The sequence below is a fragment of the Chanodichthys erythropterus genome, chromosome 20, assembly GCF_024489055.1.
Source record: "Chanodichthys erythropterus isolate Z2021 chromosome 20, ASM2448905v1, whole genome shotgun sequence".
NCBI classification, from domain to species: Eukaryota; Metazoa; Chordata; class Actinopteri; order Cypriniformes; family Xenocyprididae; genus Chanodichthys; species Chanodichthys erythropterus.
Window position 1 is genome coordinate 7,679,335 of NC_090240.1, and position 26,692 is coordinate 7,706,026.

The following is a 26,692-nucleotide window of genomic DNA, read 5'->3' on the forward strand; positions in this document are numbered from 1 at the left end:
GTAGTCCAGAGCTGCGCTTGGAGTATTTACGACAGTGGGATTCACTGAAGGAACCTGTAGGGGGAGCTTCGCGAATCTTACTGAGTTCCGCTTTAATATCACGTAAAATCGTGAAAATTAATAGTTGGTTGGTTGATTAACAAAATAAACAAAATAACGACTTGTATAGTGATGGCCAATTTCAAAACACTGCTTCAGGAAGCTTCGGAGCGTTATGAATCAGTGTGTTGAATCAGCGGTTTGGAGCGCTAAAGTCACGTGATTTCAGCAGTTTGGCGGTATGACACGCGATCCGAATCATGATTCGACATAACTTATTCATAACGCTCCGAAGCTTAATGAAGTTTTGAAATTGGCCATCACTAAGACTTTATTTTTTAATTAATTTATTTATTTATTTATTTATTTTTTGGCGCACCAAAAATATTCCCATCGCTTTATAATATTAATGTTGAACCACTGTACTCACAAAAAAACAATTTAAAAATGTTTTTAGTACATTAATGGATCTTGAGAGAGGAAAGCCATATGCTATAACCTCCGAATGGCTCATAGGTGACGGTTTACAAAGGATTAATTTCAGAAGCAGTTCACTCAGAGATTCAAACATCAGATATATTCTTTGTCTAAGACCTTAGATTAATTATTAATATTTATTTCATATATTTATCTCTCTCTCTCTCTCTCTCTCTCTCTCTCTCTCTCTCTCTCTCTGTGTGTGTGTGTGTGTGAGTGTGTGTGAAGTTACGCATCTTGTGGCGGTGGGTGACGTCATTGTGTCGTTTCTTCAGGTTATGGCGGAGCTGAACTCTTCAAACTTTCTCTGGTGAGTGTTTATCGCTCCTGAAACGCATTATGAGTTTTGTAATGATCGTGTCGCATCTCAGCTCAGCTTTTCGTCTAGTGATTATAAAAATATAACTAGGCCTGTGAAATGTTTGAAGAGTTTGCTGTTTGATTTAACGTTAATAGGTTCATGTAGAAGAAGAAATAGGGCCGCAGATGTAAAAAGAGTTGCTCAACAGTTCCTTCAACCCGTTCATGCCAGTGTAAACAATACCTTTATACCTTCATGTAATGATTGCCCTGTGAATAAAGATCATTATTTAGGTTTAACTTATTTTCCACGAAGTTTACACCCCTTCCGTACATCTTACCGACTGTGTTTGTGTTTGTTATGAGTCTCTTCTGCACACAGTCGACACAAACGCACATACGTTTACACTGAACTGCGTTATTAAACATCAAGAGCTTACGGGGGAAACCGCGTTTGTTGGGGATCCATATCGTCTGTACAAACTCTGATAACAATAACGCTATTCATTTACTGCAGGAAGCTTGTTTGGCCTAAACTTACATGATGGTTTTATTTTGACAGGTTTTTAGATTTACTTGAGGTTTTCCTGTAAAAGATTCAAAAGTTATGTGTCTTGTAGGCTACGTATGTGTGTTTGATTATTATGACACTGATTTACACAATTCCAGTAAGATTCTGTATTTGAGAAGAGATGTCAGTGCACTTGTCTAAGTACAGGTACAGTACAGTGTACAAATTTTATTGGTCTGTTCAGGCCGCCACAAACTAACAAATAAATAAATAAATAACGTTGTTTTTGACATATGTAACCTTGTATTCTGATAAATAGTTTTGTCAAAACACCAAATTTAGATACTAGTGAAATTTCACAATTCTCAATTCTAATTTAGATAGCACAGCAAAAACTACTAGCTTAACTAATATAGAAATTCAAACATTATTAAAGACAACTAAACAGTCAGTAAGAAAAAGAGAACACGATACAAATAAAATAACAGTAGTATTCAGGTAAGAAATACTGTAAAATATCACTGCATATTATCCACATTGTAAATTAACACTGATTTCAATGATTCTTATTAAATCTACAAAACAAGTGATTCAGTCAAGAGCAGTGAGTGATTTTCTCTTTGTCTTTTGTTGTTTGATTAACATAAGACAGAGACGTCACTTTAATGCTTCGATTCAATATACTGATGCAGATCTGATTTTTATCCAAGCTCTTTAGTCTGTCAATTCCTATCGATTCTATCAAGTGTCCATCAGCAGATTTGAAACTTTCCTGAAAATGTACTCACCCCCATGTCATCCAAGTTGTCCATGTCCTTTTTTCTTCAGTTGAAAAGAAATTAAGGTTTTTGATGAAAACATTCCAGGATTATTCTCCTTATAGTGGACTTCAATGGACCCCAAACAGTTGAAGGTCAAAATTACAGTTTCAGTGCAGCTTCAAAGGGCTTTAAACGATACCAGACGAGGACTAACGTGGCACCAGTTCCGTTTTTTCCGTAAGTTGAATAGGGAAGGTGTAGGACATACAGCGTAAACTTTTTGAAGAATACGGAAGGCGGTCTCGTGGAAGCACTTGTAAGGTGATTGTTTATGTTTATGAAGCATTATTTTTTTTTTAGAAAATGACTAGGTAGATCCTCGTCTGTTTGGAACAGTCATCGAAGATCAGTACTAGTGATAGATTATTGGTATTTGGTACCTCACTAAGTATTGTTCAGTCATGCTGTGCTCAAGAGTTCCTGAATGATTCAACGTATTACATATTACTAGGGCTGGGGAATTTTTTTTTTTTTTTATGATTTAAATTATTATTTTTTTTATTCTAGAATCAATATTAAAGTGTTAGTTCACCCAACAATAAAAATAATGTCATTAATTACTCACCCTCATGTCGTTCTACACCCTTAAGACCGTCGTTCATCTTCGGAACACAAATTAAGATATTTTAGATTAAATCCGATGGCTCAGTGAGGTCTGCATAGACAGCAATGGTACTTCCTCTCTCAAGATCCATAAAGGTACTAAAAACATAATTAAATCAGTTCATGTGAGTACAGTGGTTCTACCTTAAAGGTGCTCTAAGCGATCCTGGGCGGAGTAACTTCCTGTTGACGTTCGAAGTGTTGTCAAACAAAACAGAGACTAGCTAGACCAAAGTCACGTGATTTCAGCCATTGGCAGTTTGACACGCGATCTGATTCATAATATATACACTGATTCATTTATGCTCTGAAGCTTCCTGAAGCAGTGTTTTGAAATCGGCCATCACTAAATAAGTCGTTATTTTGTTTTTTTTTGGCGCACCAAAAATATTCTCGTCGCTTTATAATATTAATATTGAACCACTGTACTCACATGAACTGATTTAAATATGTTTTTAGTACATTAATGGATCTTGAGAGAAGAAATGTCATTGCCATCGGATTTCAACTAAAATATCTTAATTTGCGTTCCGAAGATGAACGAAGGCCATAGTCTGTTATGTCTTAAGTGAACATAAACATTTGAGAAATAAAATGCATGTGTATCAGTATATTGGGTCCATGCAGCTCTTAAAGTGACTGCAGCCTAATAAACCTGCTGATTAATTATTTTTATTTTATTACTGACAGTTTACTTGTCTTTAACAATATTTGAAATGTATTTGTCAGGCTAGTAGTTTTTGGTGTCACAACTTTATTTATTAAGGTTATGGGTCAGAAACAATGAAGACAATAGCGTTGAGCCCTGAGAAGGCGATATGTGTTGTATCGTGAGTATCATGATGTCATATCTCTTACTAGTAAACACGAGAAAGTGAAAAATGTCAGACAGAGAGACATCTACGGATATACAACCTGCACCATCATGTATAAGTGTATAATACAACTTTTGCCCATGGTCTAGAGTTGAAAAAGCAAACAAAAATTGTAATACATAGCAATTTCAAATCACAGTGCTAAAAAACCACAATACATATTGTATCGGCACCCAGGTAATCGTGATAATATCGAATAAGGAGATAAGTGTATTGTCTCAGTCCTACAATTTACTTATAACTTCCTTTAACCCTTAAATGCATGACAGTTTCGCCAATCATTCTTACATATTCGGGTCTTTATCGACCCGGATCTATATTTAACACGGAAGGATCTCTACCTGTCGCAATAATATAAAACTCCTCTGATATTAGAGTAACAATTACAGAAGAATAAAATAAATCATATTTTGTTACCTTTTGGAGCTGAAAGCTTTCAGTTTGAGCAGATGTTTAATGCCATCCTCACTGTCCTCGTCAGAGCTCATTTCCCAGTAAATTCAGCAAATAATGGGCTAGTTTTATATTTGAGGTCACGAATATGAGCCCATTCGCAATCTCAAACGTATTCTCAAAATTATATAATTTTCAACATCTTCAAAATCATTATTTTGATCGCTAGCAGCTTCACCAGATTCATCCAGTAACTGTTACAGTCATATTTGATTGCATTCAGTACTTGCTCTGCAGTAAATCGCTGAGCCATTTCATGTTTTTCTTATTATTTCGTTTTCTGTCTGAATGAGTCGTCACTTCAGCATTGTGTATCAGACATTGCCACCTTGTGGAATAAAGGTGAATTGCACTTATTCCGTCATCTAAGATTAAATTATTGTGCAGAAAAAATATACATACACTCATACACACCTCGGGTCGTTTGCGACCCATACAATTTTTACAAAAAATAAATACAAAAATAGGCATTCTTTTATAATTTTATGATTTTTTTCTTGTTATATTTTTTATGATGAATTGATTGAGGAATACCAAGAAGGTTGATGTCTAACTTTAAAAAATGAACGAGGAGGAGGGTAGTATGACGTCCCGGGTCACTAAAGACCCTAGGTATGCATTTAAGGGTTAATTGATCACTTTTTTTGCTTTTGGCTGCTCTTTTTCCAGACGTGAGTGCTAGAGGGTATTGTAATGGAGCAGCTTCAAGGAGCGTGGAGGAGCGTCACCAACGGTCTGGGAGCGAAGGATTCTGTGTTTGAGAGCTCATGTACGTCTCCTGTGATCCAGTCTCCACAGCGCCGCTCCTCAGACGACTCCAAAACCAGCCGTACCATCCGAGTCTTCCTGCCCAACCAGCAGCGGACAGTGGTGAGACTTGTGTTCATGATAGAGCGGCAGGGAAAGCACTGTGTGCTTACAGGTGGTGAACATTCAGTAGTGCAAATAAGAACTGGCACAGAAGAATATGGTCAAAACTGTGCTATTACAGTATTCTAAGCAATAAAGTTGCAAGACATTGAAACAATTTCCTCAGCAGTAATCTGCCTCAAAACTTAAATATTATTGTTGGCATGAATCTTGCAGACTATCAAATCCAGCAGCCAGTTCTTCCTTGGCAGAGCTCATTATAGCAGGGAATTAAGTCTGGTTTTCAAAAAATGCAAATATTATTGGTTAAAGGAATGGAAAGAGCAGTTAAATGCATGTGCGTGGATGGTCTTGTGTGTTTCTGCTCTTTAACTGATGTCCATGCTCCTCTTGAAGGTGAATGTGCGTCCAGGCGTGACGCTCCACAGCTGCCTGATCAAAGCCCTGAAGGTTCGAGGGCTCCAGCCGGAGTGCTGCGCTGTCTTCAGTCTTCATCCCGGACAGAGAAGGTCAGTTCAAACACCAGAAATGACGAAGCTGGCCGTGCAATCAGAGCACCTCATGATTGTGCTCAGATTCAGGCTGTGTAATTGCTAGTGGTGTGAATCTCCACTGGCTGCTCGATTCAACTAGATTACATTTCAAAGAGTAACGGTTACACAGCGATTCACAATGCATGTTGTCCACCAATATTTTTTATGAGTACACTTTTTTTTCAATACTAACAGTAATGTACATATTTAATTTATTTATATAATGTAATTATGAAAAAGGACTTTTGTATTAATTGTCTGTCATGAAGTGATTTAGCTTTTAGAGGTGCATCGAACGGCCAATCTATTTTAACTGCAATATGTGCAAAATGGACACTTGCACAGCACTAAATGCATGTTACTTTCATTTTAGACAAAATATTGTTCGTTTCTCCAACAAAAACAAAACCGGAGCAGAATGCTTCTTAGCAACAAACAGTGGGGTTTTGTTTCTAAATGAATCTGCATTTCTGAACGAATAGTTTGAGAAAGTAATTCAATAACCTGTTCATACAGACCATCATTTGCTTTGTTCGTAAATGAATAAGTGTTTTGAATGAATCGTTTGAAAGAATGACTCCAATGACTCACTCGTTAGGACTGTTATTTGATGCCACCTGCTAGTGGCAATTTTAAAAGTATTTTCCTTTTTTACTGTTCAATATTGTAATTATTTAAAAACATTTAAAAAACTGAATACTGTCAGTAATATATAGTAAATTTAATAAAAGGCGTGCATTACCTTTCTTCTGCGGAGCAAGTTTGGAGTTTCAGCGTGAGAGTGCCCTCTGGCCTTCGGATGGAGCAGCATTTACTACTGATCACAGAGCCGTGCTTCACTGACAAGCTGTGCATGAGAAAAATTGCAGCCTTTGCCAAAACATGATTTTGATTTAATTTCATTTACTTTCGATTAATCGTGCAGCTCTATTCTCTCTCCTCCCCTGTCATGAGTGAGCATGCCCCCTACTGCTGATTGGCTCACTCTCTCTCCTCCCCCATCATAAATGGACAAGCCCCCTACAGCTGATCGAATCTCTCTCCTCCCCATCAGGAGTGGACACATCCCCCCACTGCTGATTGGCTCACTCTCTCCTCCCCCATTATGATTGGACATGCCCCCTACAGCTGATTGGCTCACTCTCTCTCCTCCACCATCATGATTGGACATGCCCCCTACAGCTGATTGGCTCACTCTCTCTCCTCCCTCATCATGAGTGGACACGCCGCCTACTGCTGATTCGCTCACTCTCGTTCCTCCCCCATCATGAGTTGACACGCCGCCTATTTCTGATTAACTCACTCTCTCTGCTCCGTCATCATGTGTGGACGCGCCCCCTACTGCTGATTGGTTCACTCTCTCCTCCCCCATCATGAGTTAACACGCCCCCTATTGCTGATTGGCTCTCTCTCCTCCCCCATCACGAGTGGACATGCCCCCCATTTATAATTGACTCACTCTCCTCCCCCATCATGAGTGGACACGCCCCCAACTGCTGATTGGCTCACTCTCTCTACTCCCCCTTCATGAGTGGATACGCTTGCTGATTGGCTACAAGTGAGTTGTGGTGATCGGTCCGATCCACTCTGTCTTAGTCCTGTTTACACAACCAGCACTATGTACAAACACAATATTTTTTATGCTCCAACTCAGAACAGACATCTAGCAAATTTTCACAAAATTGTTGGTTTGGGTGTTGGTTTCAATTTTCAACAGCGTTTCTCAGAAATCACTTAGGCCAATATCGCTTGGGCTAATATTGATCATATCAATCAGTTTAGTGTTAAAATATTGCTGATCAGTGTCTGCCTCAGATTTCCTGATCAGTGCACCACTACTTCAGGTATTGTTGTTCATTACCACGGCCACCGCTTGTGGTGTGTTTGAATGCACTTCTCATGTACAAAAAGTACGTGACACAAAATCACAGCAGTTCTGTTCGGTTGGAGCTGTTGTGGTCAAGTTTCATTCATAATGTTTCCCCTCTACATTGGTATTGTCCCTCATAACCGGTAGTATAACAAGCCCATAAGCAAGTTAATGTATGTTTATGTTTGCAGCAAGAAGTCTCGTATGGACTGGAGTACAGACTCTACCTCTCTCATTGGGGAGGAACTTCTAGTGGAGGTTTTAGACCATGTTCCCTTAACCACACACAATTTTGTAAGTGCTACACAGGTTTTTTTTTTTTTTTTTTTTTTTAGCACACTTGAACAATTCTATTCATAGTTCAAATAAAAACATTATTTATTTTATTTTTAGGTTAGAAAAACATTTCTGAAATTGGCTTTCTGCGACATATGCCAGAAGTTCCTGTTAAATGGTTTCCGGTGCCAAACGTGTGGCTACAAGTTCCATGAGCACTGCAGCACAAAAGTGCCCACAATGTGTGTAGACTGGACTAACATCAGACAGCTTCTGTAAGCCTCTCTTTTATTCTTTTATGTCTCATTCTTTGTGTTATCACTGTTTTGAAAAATATCCAACAACTTAAATTAGGGTTTACAATCAATTAAAAAAAATATCTAATTGTTTTCATGATATGCTGATTTATTGATCAGATGAACTGTGACTATTAACATCAGTATTTGCTGAGAAAGATAACTCAAAGATGTTACATCATTGTAACGGAGGGGTAAAGCATTGAATAGACTTTACATAAAGTCTGGTAATTGTTTGTTACCATCGATATGGAAGACTGTCACTGGCCTACAGTTACATCAATCTGTTTTTAAATTAGATTTGTTAGTTTATCTGAGGTAGCCTTAGTATCAGTTTATAGAGAACTTCCCCATTGACTTTTCAGATGTTTTCATTGTACATATGAGTCAAATTATTACAGAATGTTTGAAACTTGACTGCTATGCATCTGACAGATTGTTTCCAACTCCGGGTGAAAGTGGGACTCCGTCTCTACCTGCACCTACATCTCGGAGAATGAGGGAATCCCTGACAAGAATCCCCAACAGGTAACTCAACATTTCAGATTACCTAATAAAAAGCAGATTTAAAACCAACAAACCAACATGGTCAGATTGTGGATTGATATCATTCAGAATATTTCATCCAGTTCCTTCTGCTTAGAGAAACTGTATAATAAACATTACCCTTTCTAATCCTTTACATACTTCAATAATATTTTGTGTTGAGAGGTATGCTATTACTTCCCTGGGCAATCAGATTTACATTTTTGCCTGATGGATAGTAAAATAAACTAGAATGTACGTTTCCTGAAGAAAATGTGAGTGGTGCTTGCAGTGGCAAAACTCGGCAGATGCTGCAGTGATGCATGTAACTACAAGAGAGCCAAATCATGAGTCTGTATTATCTTCTAGTGGTGAAATATGGTTTATTCAGTTACATGGTTGCTAGGGTGCTCTAAATAGTTGCTAGGGCGTGGCTAGACAGTTAGTAGGTTAAACTAACAGACTGCATATCTGCCCAAATCAAGAGCCAAACTCATGTGTCTATATGATGTTCTGATTCATTTATATCCCTCTCATCTATTTTTCAATAGATTGGGGTGGAATGTGAGAAGACAATAGAACCCATTATAATCAGTGATATTGTCTACACTGGATGTGGCGCAGCGCGACACAACATTACACAACAAATTCCCGTCAGTAAACGTATTCCCCGTTCTTTTTCTGACATAGACAAGTGTTTTGCAATAGTCGGTTAGTTGCGTTCAGTGTAGACAGCTTTAAGCATTTGTGATGCTTATTATTTTTTTTTAACTGCCTATTTTGGGGCATCATTATTCACCGATTCAGGCTGCGGCCCCTTTAAATTCTCGTGCTCCCTGCCCCCCAGAGCTCGCGCTTGCCTTAAACAGCATAAACAAAGTTCACACAGCTAATATAACCATCAAAATGGATCTTTACAAAGTGTTTGTCATGCAGCAACTCTAATCGCGTAAGTATAGTATTTGTTTGGATGGTTACATTTGATTCTGAATGAGTTTGAGGCTATGCTCTGTGGCTAAAGCTAACATTACACACTGTTGGAGAGATTTATAAAGAATGAAGTTGTGTTTATGACTTATACAGACTGCAAGTGTTTAAAAAATCTTTTTGTCTCCATGAATACAGTAAGAAACGATGGTAACTTTAACCACATTTAACAGCACATTAGCAACATGCTAACGAAACATTTAGAAAGACAATTTACAAATATCACTAAAAATATCATGTAATCATGGATCATGTCAGTTATTATTGCTCCATCTGACATTTTTCACTATTGTCCTTGCTTGCTTACCTAGTCTGATGATTCAGCTGTGATCCAGGCGTTAATACTGGCTGCCCTTGTGTAATTCCTTGAACATGAGTCTTTTAAACAAATGAGATTTATATAATGAGGAAACAATGGAGTTTGAGACTCAGTGTATGTCATTTCCATGTACTGAACTCTTGTTATTTAACTAGGCCAAGGTAAATTCAATTTTTAATTCTAGGACACCTTTTAAAGGATTTTCAAATAAAATTTTCCTGATAATTTACTCACCCCCATGTCATCCAAGATGTTCATGTCTTTCTTTCTTTAGTCGAAAAGAAATTAAGGTTTTTTGATGAAAAAGCATATGATGATGAAAGCATATAAAGTTTCACTAGATATGACCCTTATTCCTCATTTGGTATCGTTTAAAGCTCTTTGAAGCTGCACTGAAACTGTAATTTTGACCTTCAACCGTCTGGAGGCCATTGAAGTCCACTATAAGGAGAATAATCCTGGAATATTTTCATCAAAAACCTTAATTTCTTTTCGACTGAATAAAGAAAGATATGAACATCTTGGATGACATGGGGGTGAGTAAATTATCAGGAAAGTTTAATTTGAAAGTGAACTAATCCTTTAAGTCTATGTAATTTTTTGCCTGCTTTTTCATCCTCTGTGCGAACATCGTAGGTCTGATTGCTTAAAAAAGTCATAGCACACCTCTCCTCAATGAGCTGGTCGATTTTATGCCTCATTCACGGGTCTATGACAAACGCTGCAGGAGGAGCAGCGCATCCCAAAGAGGCAAGCAGCACTAAAAATAAAACAGCACAACAGACTTGGATTATAAAAGAAACCCAAGCAATATATAGTGGTCTCTTTTGACTTGGCCCATTAAGCAAACACTCGAAACACGAGTTTGTTTTGGGTAAATGCCACTCACGTTTTCTTCAGGAAAATCTAGAAATCTAGTTTTGGTCTTATGCAAACACTTTATAAAACATCTGTGTATTATTGGAGCTATGACATATGTTGTTGGTAAGGCCATCTAGTGGGATTTTTGAAATGAAGTAATGAATTGAAATTCTTTTTTTAATACACGTTTCCCCCACCCACCTCCTAGTTTCTGTGATATTCTTGTTTCTAGATACCGCAAGGGTCGTATTTAGCATAACACTGTCCGTCCATATGCAGTAGTCTGAGATGTGTATTCATATTTCCATTAGCTCGGTGCACAGACATTCAAACCCTCATGTCTTCAGTTACACCAGCCCGTACGCCCCGTCCGGAGCGGCTCTGACACAGAGACTGCGCTCCACCTCCACACCCAACGTCAACATGCTCAGCACCACCCTGCCTGTCGACAGCAGCCAGATTGAGGTAATGACAAACCTCAGAATCAGCCACATGGGAAGTCCCACTCCTCCTCGGTCTCTCTTGTCTCAGTGATGTAGATTAATTTTTCTTGACATTTCTTCATCTCTACTTCCCTCTTTTTGTGATCACCACTTATGGGTGTCAGTTGTCGAGCTCTCAAGCTTCTAAAAATATTAACTGGATTTGCTGTTCTCTTCTCTCTCTTTCATTCCATCTTTTCCCTTTTCTCTTCACTGTCATGTTGTTGCACCATGCTGGGGAGTAGCTAGGCACGTCTCCAAGCTCTTGGTGCCATCAGCAGTTTTGTCTGAAGAGAAGAGTAGGTATTGTTCTTCTCCTCAGTACGGCTGTGTTTAAAACAGAATGCAGCTGCTCTGCTGCCTCGCTGCCCAGGCGTAAGGTAGTGGCTTAACAGATAGATGCTTTCTTACACTGCTTGAGATTCAGGTCGTTTTCACACCTGGCTCGTTTGGAGCATTTGTTTCGGAACCTGGCGAGTGCTATCATAATTCATAAAGGGAATTGTTAAATAAAAAGCAGCAGTTAGGTATCACATAATGCAGGAATAAGGCTTCTTTCTATAATATATTTTACATTTTACATATTTTACATTTCTATAATATATTTTACAAAGTAATTTATTCTCGTGTTGGCAAAACTGAATTTTCAGCATCATTGCTCCAGTCTTCAGTGTCACATGATCCTTCAGAAATCGTTCTAATATGATGATTAGTTCCTCAAGAAATATTTGTTATTATTATCAATGTTGAAAACAGTTGTGTACCTTTTTTTCAGGATTCCTTGATGAATAGAAAGTTCAAGAGAACAGCATTTATGTAAAATACAAAGCTTTTGTAACATTTTACACTGCTGTTCAAAAGTTTGGGGTCAGTAAGAATTTGTATTTTTATGTTTTTGAAAAGAAATTAATACTTTTATTCAGCAAGGATGCATTAAATCAATCAAAAGTGACAGTAAAGACCTTTATAATGTTACAAAAGATTAGATTTCAAATAAACACTGTTCTTTTGAACTTTCTATTCAAAGAATCCTGAAAAAAAATTGTACACATATTTTGTACAGTAGTAAACAATAAATGTTTCTTGAGCAGCAAATTGACATATTAGAATGATTTCTGAAGGATCATGTGACACTGAAGACTGGAGTAATGATGCTGAAAATTCAGCTTTGCCAACACAAGAATAAATTACATTTTAAAATATTTTCAAATAGAAAACAGTCATTTTAAATTGCAATAATATTTCACAATATTACTGTTTTTACTGTATTTTTAATTAAATGCACCCTTGGTGAGCAGATGAAACTTCTTTTAAAAACATTAAAAATCGTACCGATCCCAAACGTTTGAGCGGTAGTGTGTATATGTAATAAATAAAAAAAAAAAAAAAAAAAAAAAATATATATATATATATATATATATATATATATATATATATATATATATATATATATATATATATATATATATATATATATATATATATATATATATATATATTTTTATTATATACAGGGCTTGACATTAACTTTTTTGCTTACTAGCCACTCAGCATTTTCACTGGCCACAATTTTGACATCGATACCATGGGGAAAAAACTGCCATATAGATATTTTTAATATTATCTCATAATTTGGCAGCAGGTATATTAGGCTGCTGTGACTTTAAGACCTGACACACAGATCCATTATAATGTTACACACTTTTTTTTCTCAACTGTTTGTTTAATTCAAACATAACTGACTGTTTACATTAAAACACGCCAAGACCAGCATTTTGACATTATTTTGTGTATTTGACTGTTTAAGCGCAATAAGCAGCGAAAAAGAACTCAATTTAGTACTGAAAGGTGGCTTTATGTGCACAGGAGCACAAAATCTGTGGGAATGAGTTAAATTATGTGTAATACATTCAATCCCATGCTGAAATTCAAGCCCTGTAACACCAACAATATTCATCCGGAGCAAATGAAACGAGGTGGGTTTGTGTGTCAACTCGGTGTCGGAGAGATATGTATACAAAAATTTATATTTTTGACAACACTACATTGCACTTAGTTGACTACAGTTGAAAAATCTATATATTATATATGAAATTCAACCCTCCAAAGTAGCTAGTAGGAGTGACCGCATTACACGCCACTGCTGAGATACACTCGCATTTGGCAGGTTGGCAGGTGTTAATGTCAAGCTCTGAGTGAGTGTAGTCCCTGTTTTAGAACAAAGGAAATTATCTACAGGTGTGAAAACCCCCTCAGACAGCAGTTTGCACGTTTGTATGCAGCCTGTGTTTGATGTGAGTGAGCTGGGTCAGTCCATGAGCTGCTGTGCTTAAGAATTCACTCTACCTGTTTTCTGTCATGCTGCAATAAAGCCTACACTACAAGTTTGTTACTCTTTCGTATTTGAAAGGGATGGTTCACCCCAACATTATTTACTCAACCTTGAGCATATAGTATTTTGAGTGGGTTTGATCTATCCCTTCAAGTCTGCAACTATGCTCGCTGTGGAGACTGGGAATGTTGTGACATTTTTTGGTTTAACATCTGTAAAGTACAAAGAGTGCATTATTATTGTTATTTCTAAAACAAACAGCAAACAGATTTAAATATTAAAACATATTTCTTTGGAACTATTTTGTGCAGCCTTTATGGGTCCAGTAGATATAAATGTGTAAAGTAGTGTTACATCCCTGCCCATCTGCTCAGCTGTGACATTTCTAATGTTTTAACATTTATTTGAAAGTCAAGTAAGTTTTATACAGTTTACCAAATTAAACAAGAGAATCTGCTAACTTCGAATTCTGTTGTTTAAAATGCCTTAACCTGATCACATATCAAATTATAACCCAGAAGGGAGTTGTTTATTTTTCTACATAGTGGTTAAACACTCACTCTGTGTTATAACCATCTCCAGTCTCCACTATGGCCTATACGAAAGCTGCAGATCCAAGTCATTGCTTCATGTGCCCCTCACAACACTGATAAATTTACATTACTACAAAGTTTAAACCTATTTGAAATCTAGCTGAGTCAGTGTGCACACTCTCCTGGTTAGCAGCTATGAGCAACAGCCAGTGATATTGAACTGGGAGAGCATGAGACTATGGTAAGTGGAATCTAAAAAGAAACTGATCAAACATGGTTTCTTTCTTAGCAAGCTCTTAAACATTCTTCTCTTGCTTCTGTACTGTGCATGTAAATATAAATTTTTTTCTTCATATTGTTTGTTGTCAAAAATCAACTCTAAACATGGAATTATAGGATCATAAGTGAGCGAATGATCTAGTCTAGTTGTATGCAGTGCACATCATAACATAGGCAACACAACAGAATTAATGCAAACTGTGCAAGCAACAAGCTTCTGTCTCGCAGTGTGCCCTAGGATTTTAAGGAGTGGAAAGATTGTGTTATTTCTTGATTTTTTTTTTTTTTTCTGTTTTTTTTTTCTGTTTTTTTTTTTTCTGTTTGCTTTTCACCTAGGATGCCATACGTGTTCACAGCTCAGGTAAGAATGAAACATCAAAACAGATTCATGAGAAATGTTTTTGCTGTAGTTTAATTAGAGCATGAATTGGGATCATGTAATTTTTGTTTAACCACGTCTCTGCAGCGGGCAGTTCTCCGAATCAGAGCCCTACGGGCTGGAGTCAGCCCAATGTACCCACCCCAGCCCAGAGAGAGCGGGCACCATCCCTTAACCCGCAGGAGAAGGTCACAATCGTAAGCTCTGTGAAGTCTTCTTTCTGTTTGCTCATTAGTCAAGTAGTATTGTAGGAAACTCAGAAGTCAAAGTCCCTTTAAGACAAGTCATTTCACTCGGCGGCCATCTTTGAAACGCCTCTCAGGCATCCTGGGCATCATGCAATCTCTTTGAATGGGGAAACATCAAATTCTCCAAAACTGTTTAATCATTACCTTACGATTAAAGATTTTTTCAGATTTGTTGTTAGATTTCAATGAAATCTAACAACCGGCGCATAAATTTAGTTTCTAAACACTCGAATCATGACAAAAAAAACTATTTTTCAGGCTGGATCAAGCTGATGCGCATGCGCAGACCTAAATCTGAGGCGCGCGTCTGACTGTTTCTATAGAAAACGGTGATTCTAACGGCCGCTGAAGTGACGCAATGACTTTACCAGTCGGCGATTGGCTCTTATTTAGAAGGCGGGACTTACTCCGCCATATTGCGTGTTACACTTTCTCCCATTCAAAACAATACGAGTGACACGTCTTGTGTTATTCTATAGTCTTTGGTAATATATAGCCTAAGCTTTATTACACATAAAGCTTGCCGCAAAGCACTGGAAAAAGTAATTGATTGATTGATTAATTGATTATTTATGTGTCCGAAAAAATAGCAAGGGGACATTTTAATTATTTATTAATAAACAAGTGTTTTCTTAGTCAGTGTCATCTGCAAAGGTGAAGTTGATGATGTGACTCGCCATCTTTGCACCTCTAGAGAGAATTGCACCTTTCATACGGATTACATAAACAAAGTATTTCTTTTAAAAGTAGACATTTCAAGATAATACAAATAAAAAATAAAACATTTACAGGTTCGAATTATGTATTACTGTTATCTATAACCAAAAATGACAGAGTATTTTAAGTTGTTTCCAATGTTGTCAGGTAAAAATGTCAGTGATCGCGCCGGCGTCTCCATGTCTTGCAGTAAGCGCTATACTTCAGCTTCCACACTCGGCACAAACACTTGAAAATGCGCCTAATAATAACGCATATTTATCTAGGTTAACATTAGAGCGAGCAGCTATGTAAAGTTGCTACTACTTACTATGTTTATTATGTTTTAAATGATAAGCCATATTTGAGGTTGATGGATGATAAACGAATGTTTGGATTTCCTGCCCAACATACTGTAATTACTACAGGGACCTGCTGATAGCGATCTGTCCCTCACAGACTACGTGACTTCGCCAAGAGGCTTTTTTTCTGCGACTAACCAAATAATAACATGACTAAGTCTCTTCTAATGTTTAGTTGAATATTAGGGGGCGGCCCTACTAAACACTGTGCTCTATGAGTACAATATTCATTCAGTGTCACATTATGTAATGCAAGTACCATGATATTACCATCTGCTACTGTCACTAAAGTGTCACGTTTTGTATTGCATTTTCACTGTTAAGAACATTTTAATACATTTAAAATACTACAATGATGTACAATTTACAATTGTACTTTGATTTTAAATATTCATTACAGTAATAATAATTTAGTTTGAAAATGTATTTAATTGTTGTTAAAGGAATAGGTTTCTTGGGGTCAATATGACTGTTTTAGCGCGCTTTCTTAAATGCTTACATCAGTTGTTGTTTTTTAGCGGCCAAGGGATAAAAGAGACTCAAGCTACTACTGGGAGATTGAAGCTAATGAGGTCATGCTGCTAAACAGGATTGGGTCGGGCTCCTTCGGAACTGTACACAAAGGGAAATGGCATGGTAAGCATTGGTTTAACCCAGTTTCGGTAAAATCTAGCTGTCACTAAGATGACAAGTTGTGACCTAGTTAACTTGCGCTGTAACCGGCTGTAGGTGATGTGGCTGTGAAGATATTAAAAGTCACCAACCCAACACCGGAGCAGTTTCAAGCCTTCCGCAATGAGGTGGCAGTTCTGAGGTGAGATGTTGATGTTGATTGAGAACAGTGTGTCGACGGCTTTGTTGATTGGCAGCGATTTTGATCCATCTTGTACAGGCACAATATAACCAAAGCTTGTTTACATTTTCCAGGCAACATTGCATCTTGCCATATTACAGTAATTGTTTACCCAGAAATTAAAGGGTTAGTTCACACAAAAATGAACTTTCTGTCATTAATTACTCACCCTCATGTCGTTCCAAACCCGTAAGACCTTCGTTAATCTTCGGAAGACAAATTAAGCTATTTTTGATGAAATCTGAAAGCCTTTGTTCTTCCATTGATTGTCTATGCAAAAACTTTTGCTGCCAACAGAAAAACCAGACATGTCAACATCCTGTTGTTCATGGGCTACATGACAAAAGACAATCTTGCGATTGTAACGCAGTGGTGTGAAGGCAGCAGTCTCTATAAACACCTCCATGTGCAAGAGACCAACTTCCAGATGTTTCAGCTGATAGATATCGCCAGACAGACGGCTCAGGGCATGGAGTGAGTTTCACATCCTGTGAATGAATGGATTTGTCTGTAACTTCATTATGAATGTCTCAACAATAATTTATCATGGTTTTTTTTCCCCCTCACAGCTATCTACATGCAAAAAACATCATCCACCGTGATATGAAATCAAACAGTATCCTTTTATAAGGCATATAATTTAATTCAGTTCTTTTGAGGTTTAAAGGCAGATGTGATAGCTATTTAGGTACATTTACACTCTAAAAAATGTTGTTAAAAACAACCCAAGTTGGGTTGAAAATGGACAAACCCAGCGGTTGGGTTAAATGTTTGCCCAAAATGCTGGGTAGTAACTCAACTATTGTTAAAAAAAATATTATATTGCTTTCTTGAGAATTAACCCAAAGTATGCATAAACATTTAACCCAACTGCCATGTTAAAACAACCCAATCGCTGGTTTTGTTCATTTTCAACCCAACTTGGGTTGTTTTTAACCCAGCACTGACCACTCATTGGAGCAGTTGATAACATATTGCACAAAAAAATAACTGGTAAAAGCTTTCCAAAATCACAAGCTCTGATCACATTTATGGCTTGTGGTGCCTGTAAAGGAAGTCCCAGGTTTTGCCAATTTTTGCAATGTTCCTGACTTTTATATTGAATATTTGAAAGACGGCAAAAAAGGCCCACATGACTTGCGTCAGTGTACCCAGAAACCATGAACTTTACAGGGTGTTACAGCTGCAATGTTAACCAGGATTTAAAAATTAACTTTTTCAAACTTTTTTTTACTGACCATTCAGAACTAATATTAGTCAAAACAAAAATTATCAGAATAAACCTGATTATCAAAGTCAAAGCTTACATTTTAATATATTTAGGTATATTATGAAGTCTGATTGTGAAAAATGCATTAGTGGCATAAACTGAATGCTGCCTGTTACCCGCTATGGTTGATTTTCACCCACACTTGACTGGTTGTCGGATATTTTAAACCCTGGTTATAACATAATGCTTAAAGGTACACTATGTAACTGCATGCATTTTGTAGAAGGACATTGTTTTGGTTGTGCTTCGGTTCTGTGTGACTGTGCGGATGAATATGATTATCCTACAGCTCATAAAACATTCACTACTAGGCTTAAGAGATAAAATTAGTTTAGATGGAAATTATCTCAAGCTGACTACCTGAAGACGTTACTATAGCTTTTACCCAGTAATAGACACAGTACTTCCTTGAAAATAAAGGGTTAGTTCACCCAAAATTGAAATTTCTGTCATTAATTATTATTAATTACTGTTCCTGTAAGACCTTTGGAACACAAATTAAGATATTTTTGATGAAATCCGAGAGGTATATGACTCGTCCATAGACAGCAATATAATCACCACTTTCAAGGTCCAGAAAGGTACTAAAGACATTGTTAAAACAGTTGACGTGACTGCAGTGGTTCAACTTTAATGTTATGAAGTGACGAGAATACTTTTTGTGTGCAAAACCAAAACAAAACGAACAACTTTATTCAACAATCTCTTCTCTGTCATTATCCTCACGCAGTTGAAGCAGTAAGCACAGTGAAGGCTTCCGCGTTTATGTTCGAATGCCGGCTGGCCAATACTGAGCCTTCGTTCAGACATAAACACTGAAGCTCTGCAACGAAAATAGTTTAGCAGTATGACAGAACAGACAAATTTGTTGAATAAAGTCGTTATTTTTGTTTTGTTTTTGCGCACAAAAAGTATTATTGACGCTTCATAACATTAAGGTTGAACCACTGCAGTCATGTTGACTATTTCAATGATGTCTTTAGTACCTTTCTGGACCTCAAAAGGTGCAATGACGTTGCTGCCTATGTGTGGACCCTCTGATTTCATATATTTCAAATATCTTAATTTGTGTTCTGAAGATGAACGAAGGTCTTACGGGTTTGGGACAACATGAGGGTGAGTAATTAATGACAGAAATTTCATTTTTGCATGAACTAACCCTTTGAACTGCAGCACAGCTACAACAACCATAATGAAATGACCCTTTACAATAGATAATGCTTTACAGTGAACACCTGCCGAGTAATAAAAACTCCATTATCTCCGCATCGCTTTTACAACATTTCAAATCCCTCAGTTCTTGCCAATGTTGATTCTTGTTTTATTACGAGCTCTGTCGCATTCTCTTTTTGCCAGCAGACTCTTCTCTGTTCGGCGTTTGTTTAAAACGTGATTTCCTGGAGATTTAGCGGCTCCATGTCAACCTTTCTCGCTCATTGTGACAACTAACCTCTGCCACTCCCACACCAGACACGCGTCAAAGCAGCCGGAGAAACTTTTCTCTGTTCACGGATATGACAAGACGTGCACAAGTGAGTGACGTATGGAGTTTTCAACAAAAACTGTCCCTAAATATGATGTATTTACTCATTATTTAAATTTTGTTTGTTTTTAAGTTTGATTTTTTTTCATTTAAAGAGTATGCACAGTTTTACTACATCCAGAGACCGAAGAATGTTGGACCGCCTTACTTGACATCTTAGACATGCATTCTTAAGAACACACCTCCTTGATTTATGTTATACAGATGATAAAGGGCGTGTATTGCAAATCGTGACATCATCCAGTTATTCCAGTGAGCATAAATCTTAATCCATGTAATGGAGTTCTAAAGAATTCTCTGCAACAAAATCTGTTCCAAAATGACAAAGCATGGTCCATATATACAATTACTCAGTAAGTGGAATAACATTACTGTCCTCCAGAAAGGCCTGACCTGAACCTGTACTTTTCTCCAGCTTTATATATCTAAAATGACTCTAATAACATATAGGGAAAAAAGATGTGCTGTAAAACTAACTTAACCCTTTCTTTGTAATATGGTTGCATAAATGGGTCTTTATGCATGAAGATGCATAGCTGCTTTTACCTTCCTGTCGAAGTGAGCTATTCTTGGCTAAAAGGAGGTGGACAAGCCTTTATGCAGATTGCCAAAAGATGCTCGACTTTGACTTTAACTCAAGCACAGACATCTTCTTACATGAAGGCCTGACAGTGAAGATTGGAGATTTTGGCCTGGCCACTGTGAAGGCCAGGTGGAGTGGTTCTCAACAGGTGGAGCAGCCTTCGGGATCTATTTTATGGATGGTCAGTCTGGTGCTTAGCATCTCAGATTCTGCCTGCTTCATTCCATTTTGAACAAGCATCTGTCATTGACCCTTTACCCACATTTATGCTGTTCCCCTGTCAGGCACCCGAGGTGATCCGAATGCAGGACAACAACCCTTACAGTTTCCAGTCGGATGTATATTCTTATGGCATTGTGCTGTTTGAATTAATGACTGGGGAGCTGCCCTACTCACAGATAGCCAACCGAGATCAGGTAACGCATACAGGCCTAAAGAGCTGCTTGGTTTTGGTCAATGTTGCATTGTTTTTCAATAGTTCATTTTGAAAGGGCAGTCATGAAAGAACTTGAAATATATTAAGTTTAGTGGACAACACTCCAGCAAATGCCTTTCAAGCCTTTCAGTAAGCAAGAAGCTAATGGTTTATACAGCATGACTGTGCATGTGTTTGTGAACATGGATCAGGATCTCTCTCAGCCATGTTCTGTAGAGCCTCTGGACTAAATTTAGATGTGTAAACTAATCAGGACCCCAGAGACTGTAGAGCACGCATTGGGCTTACTCCCTAACCCCTGTCCTATGTGTGTGTGTGTGTCTGTATGTGTGTGTTTGTGTTAGTTCAGCACTAAATCAGAGCATACAATAATTTAGTCTCAGTAGTTGGGTGAACCTCACAAAAAAGGGTCCAGTTATTAGCAAAATCATATAAATGTATTATTATTATTTTATTTATTTTTTATTTGTCAAATTGTGATGTGGATGTTTTTGACTTTTTTTTTTTTTTTTTTTTTTTTTTAGATTTATTACTATCATGTTTTATGAGAAAGAGATTATGAGAAAGATCAGTCTATGACAATAACAATTCCAACTATAAATGACTGCGTCATGCAATACTGTGCTGTTGCATTTTTAGAACCAAATTGTTGAATGTATATATTTATAGTGGTTTTCTGTGCTTCAAGCTCTGTATTTTCCATTTTATTCAGATCATTTTCATGGTTGGTCGGGGATATCTGTCTCCAGACCTCAGTAAGCTCTATAAGAGATGTCCTAAAGCCATGAAGAGGCTGGTGGCTGACTGCATCAAGAAGTCCAAGGACGAGAGGCCTCTTTTTCCCCAGGTATGTTTGCTTTCCTTTAACAGATTATGCAACTAAACATACATGACACAAATCAGTGACATTATAGAGTTGCTGCTTGTTTTCCAGCATGCTTGGCATATATAAAAAATGACCAAGATGAGGGTAACTAGTATGCCCCCTTTTCACAATATGTAATTTAAGTCTCTGGTGTCCCCAGAATGTGTCTGAATTTTCAGCTCAAAATACCCCACAGATCATTTATTATAGTTTGTCAAATTTGTCCATATTTGGGTGTGAGCAAAAACACAGTTTTTGTGTCCCTTTAAATGCAAATGAGCTGCTAGAAAAGGGCGGAGCTTTAACAGCTAAACCTAGCCCCCCCGACTGGATTTAGCCATGAGTCTCCAGTCTTCCCTCGGGCAAGGAAAGCTCTTTCGAACAGCGTGGACCTGCAGGCAAAGCTAAAGGGACCCACCTATCATGGCCATCAAGACAGCTCTCCAGAAGATTTCTCATCTTCAGTATTTAGGGCTAGAATCAGTCCCTGTGAGAGAAACTCACCAGTCGTTTCCATTGAGAGATCATCCCCAGTCAGTTCCAGTGAGTCCTCTTCCCCAGTCTGTTTCAGTGAGTAATGTTCCTAAACCCATTTCAGTGTGTGAAATCGCCGATTCAGTTCCAGCATGTGAAATCACCTAGTCTATTCCAGTATGTGCAATCTCTGAGTCCGTTCCAGTGTGTGAATGTCCGCTCATGGCCACCATTCTAGAGTCTCATTCCATCATGGCTGCCATCTCCAAGTCCGTTCCAGTGTGTGAATGGCCGATCAAGGCCGCTATTCCAGAGTCTCATCCCTTCATGGCCGCCATTCCAGAGTCTAGTCCCCTCATGGCCGCCGTGCCTGAGCCCTCAGCCAAGATGACTGCTTGAAACTCCAGTCCCTATCCAGAGTCCAGAGATTGAAATCCATGAATCCACTCCAGAGAGTGAAATCCCCAAATTTGCTCCAGAAAGTCACTGACCAGAGTCAAGTGAAGGCTCCAGCTCCTGACCAGTGTCATATGCCCACTCTCATCCCTGAGCTCAGCCCAGTGCCCGCTCTCATCCACAAGCTTACCGATGAGGGATACCTTCAGGATGCAACCCCACCATCTCCACCACCACCCTGAATTTTTGCACAAGGTCACGCTTTCCGGGAGGGCGGAAGTAATGTCACAGTCACCAGCTCAGTCACCCTCAGCACTATACTTCCCATCATCCTCTCTGGTTTACACCTGTTCTCACTCCCCAATCACTTGCACCTGCAAGCCATTACCCTCACTATATCTGCAGCCACTTTCCTTACCTTAGTGTCTGGTCTTAACGTTGTTACCAACCATACAATTTACCTGAATCCTTAACTGACCTTACACCCATTGAGGTTCCTGTCCGTCTACGACCTTCATCATCTTTGTACTTCATGGTCCTTCATCTAGTTACCTAGTTACCTAGATAGATAGTTACCTTCCAGCTAAGTGTGCTATACTAGCCATTGATATTGAACTCTCACATGTTTATTCTGCTTTCTCACCTGCAAATAAACTATCAAGTTACTTGAGTTACCTGTGTTACCTCCGTCTGTAATGCTGACATGAAGAAGACCTCTCTTGACCTTGATGTTTGCTTGATTTATCACTTGCATTTTTCTTTTGCACTGGTTTGCTAAGCTGAAGACGATTCAGTTGAATTGATGCTCAGTGCTGCTTTATTAAGGCAGTTCACCAACCACTATTCATGCACTTCAATGCTGTTGTGGCAGCTGTTTTTTTCTGCTCCCCCCGGGGGGGCGCACACCACACTTTGAGAGCCACTGTTTAAATAGGCATTATGCTTCTGATAATAATAACAACAGTTTTTGTAATTCTCATTTTACATCAAATTACTCAGGGGTTACACATGATGAATTCTTCCAGGCCTTACACTATACCTTTTGTATTCCCTGCCATTGACAGAACTTTCCTTGTTTTCACTATTATATGGTAGGGGGCACTATTACACGTCTTCTGGAAGAGCACTGAATCTCCTGATCAAAACACAGACAAAAAACAGACTCGCTCTTTCTTTCTCACTCCTTCAATTCATTCAAATAAATGTAATCTTGGTAACACTTTACAATACGGTTCATTAGTTAACATTAGTTAACTACATTAGTTAACATGAACTAATAATGAACTGCACTTATACAGCATTTATTAATCTTTGTTAATGTTAATTTCAACATTTACTAATACATTATTAAAAGCTTGTTAACATTAGTTAATGCACTGTGAACTAACATGAACAAAGAATGAACAACTGTATTCTCATTAACTAACACTAACGAAGATTAGTAACTACAGTAACAAATGTATTGCTCATTGTTAGTTCATGTTAGTTAATCCATTAACTAATGTTTAACAAATGAACCGTATTGTAAAGTGTTACCGTAATCGTACTGCACTACTTTCTTTCTCTTTAGAATTCTAGATCTAAGGACCCTTAGAGAACTACATTTGTCTGGACAAATTTTAATCCACAATTTTAAAACACGCAATTTCACGTTGGATGATTCTTTACCTCCACATTGTGCATTTATATGCTTTAATGCATACCTAGCCTAACCTAGTTTTATCCCTTACTTATTTCACAGCACTGTTAAATACCTCATTCTGGTTGGTAACTGAAAAATGTAGTAAACAAACAGTTTTCCTGTGAGCTGTGGCAAATGCAGGAAATAACACGCACTTGATTGCTTACTCTCTTCTGTGTCCACAGATTCTGTCCTCCATTGAGTTGCTGCAGCACTCGCTGCCCAAAATCAACCGCAGCGCCTCTGAACCCTCGCTGCACAGAGCGTCCCAGAGTGAAGACATCACCTCCTGCACACTCACCTCCATGAAGCTGCCTGTCTTCTAAAGCCCCATACTGTTGCTTTGTGCTGCTGTGGTGCCATTTATAGAGTTTGTGACTGATAAACCGACGGCTGAAACAAGGGAAGGGAACTCTTGAGTTTTCAGATTGATAGCTCCAGTCATCCTGTAGTTCAGAGGTCTTCAATCCACCATCATGTGGATTTTATTTCCACCCTGCTTCAGCTCAGCTTCCTGTGTGATCCTGAAGAGCTTGATTAGCTGCTTCTTATGTTCAATGAGGGTTGGAGCTGAACTCTGCAGGACAGCAGCTCATTGAAGACCTCTGCTGCAGCTGATGATGAGCTCAGAAATGAAGGCTGGAACAGATTCAGGGACGTCGACAACATGATTATAAGTAAACAAGCCCTCGTTTTTATGTGTCTGAAAAGATGTTTCCCTTAATGCTCAAAGAGCGATGATGTTTATATATCATATACACAAAAAGAGCTTCATAATTTAGTATTGAGTTGCCATTGAGTGGTGTTCAAGATGCAACGTAGTCTTACACAATTTGAGATCAGTTTTGTGATGTCAAGTATTTTGAAGCTGTTCTTGATATGTATAGAGTACATACTTTTAATCAGTTATTTTAATAAAATTAAGTTAAAAACCCTTTTCCATCTTTGTGTTTTCTTAAGCTGGGTTAATGCTTTTTTATAACCATTACAGGCTTTAAACAATATTGCTCATAGATTAATATAGCCTTTGCAGAATTTGTAATTAGTTTTTTTTTAGCTGGTTTGAAGAAGCACAACAGATATCTAAATATATTCCAATACAAAATAATGACTCCAATTGCACAGATTATCTTGTTCAGAGGTTTTCATACTGTTGATTCATGTGTCAGCATGTGTTTCCTCCATGAGCATCATGAGTTGCATGTGAATCCCACACGTCTTTTGTGTGGCAAAACATCAGCTTTACTACTTAGAGACTGCAAACAGCCACTGATATTAAGAGCCAAGGGTGTGTAAATTTTTGAACGTCATAATTTGTAATGCAAGTTTTTGCAAGTAAATTCAGAAAATGTTGTATTATAATGAATCATGAATGTTTTAACTGTATGTTCCGTTATAATTAACATATTTAGTTACAATGCATGCAGTGACCTAGGATTGAACAGGATGAATGTTACATTTGTCACTGTTCACATTAATGTTAGGCAACTCTTGAGCAATGCTGATCATTTCTAGCTGTCTAAATTGGCAGTAGTTACTGCAGTAAGTCTTGAGAGAGAGAGAGAGAGAGAGAGTTGTGCAAAGATCTGAGGAACATTTGCTGTGCCAGGTGTATCCTCTTGTGCACAGATGAAAACTCTGGGGTTCTCTTTCTAACATTCGTTCAGTATCTCATTATGGGACCGCCTAGGTTGTGTCATATTCCAAAGTCAAGGCTATTATTATGTATTTTTTTTCTTCATATATATATATATATATATATATATATATATATATATATATATATATATATATATATATATATATATATATTATATATTATATATTATATATTATATATTATATTATATTATATTATATTATATATGTTTAAAAATGTAACTCAATTTGAATTGTTGTCATCACTTTCTTCAGTAATAATTGGAACAACTGAATGGACAGGTTGAGATGTAGCTGCTATATGCCTTGCAGTTCAGCTTTCAAGCATTTTTCCTCAGCGCGGATGATCTAATGTTTGCTGTCAGTCACTGCACTGGTGGATACTGTACTTTGGAATCACAGATTGTACGTCTTGAAAGTATGACCAAAATAAGAATTTTCATCAGAAAATGTCATCTGAACAAGTAAGTAACATGTCTGTCACTTTTGTTCTGACCAACTGAGGAAAAAAAGGATTACAATCGCACTACCAATAGTGATTAAATCTAACGATCGATTAGCTCGGATCACGTCAAACCATGCAAATTATTATTATTATTGTTATACTTTGTTCTCAAATTGTTAATGTTAACACCAGCATTGCGTGACTGTGTATTTAGTGTGTTAGCGTTAGCTGTAGATTTCAACCTATAGTCTAATCTCTAACGTTAGTTTGTCATACAATCCGCCATCAAAATAAGATTAATTATTGCAGCTGCTGTGAGAAAAGGCTATAAATGATCCGCCATCTGCAGCATCCTCACATATAGCCTACTAGTTGGGACTCCTTTATGTAAACAGACGTGATGTAATGACGCAAAGACGAATGGCAGTATATATGAATTTCCTGTGGAAACCCACCAGTACCATCCAGATTATAAAACCTTATTACAAGCTTATCATTGTGAATCGGGCTGAGGTAGGGAGATAGATCTGAACACTGGCTGATTATGTACTTAGGGTGGA

The 26,692-nt window shown here is 37.8% G+C and overlaps 1 protein-coding gene across 4 annotated transcripts; it reads left to right on the plus strand.

The window, feature by feature from the left end:
• Window positions 1–739: 739 nt before the first annotated feature.
• Window positions 740–24,963, plus strand: raf1a (Raf-1 proto-oncogene, serine/threonine kinase a). 4 transcript variants are annotated; one of them, XM_067372174.1, is made up of 18 exons: window positions 740–826; window positions 4,749–4,949; window positions 5,346–5,458; window positions 7,544–7,646; window positions 7,746–7,903; window positions 8,360–8,452; window positions 10,928–11,081; window positions 11,344–11,397; window positions 14,579–14,603; window positions 14,709–14,818; window positions 16,446–16,563; window positions 16,657–16,741; window positions 17,078–17,254; window positions 17,350–17,396; window positions 20,239–20,357; window positions 20,461–20,592; window positions 21,325–21,459; window positions 24,214–24,963. In XM_067372174.1, the coding sequence occupies exons 2-18, from the start codon at window positions 4,773–4,775 to the stop codon at window positions 24,352–24,354; spliced, it is 1,941 nt and encodes a 646-aa protein (XP_067228275.1). In that variant the 5' UTR covers window positions 740–826; window positions 4,749–4,772; the 3' UTR covers window positions 24,355–24,963. The 4 variants fall into 4 exon arrangements, with proteins under 4 accessions (XP_067228275.1, XP_067228276.1, XP_067228277.1 ...); XM_067372175.1 differs by having other exon boundaries at window positions 10,964–11,081; XM_067372176.1 differs by lacking the exon at window positions 11,344–11,397.
• Window positions 24,964–26,692: the final 1,729 nt, after the last annotated feature.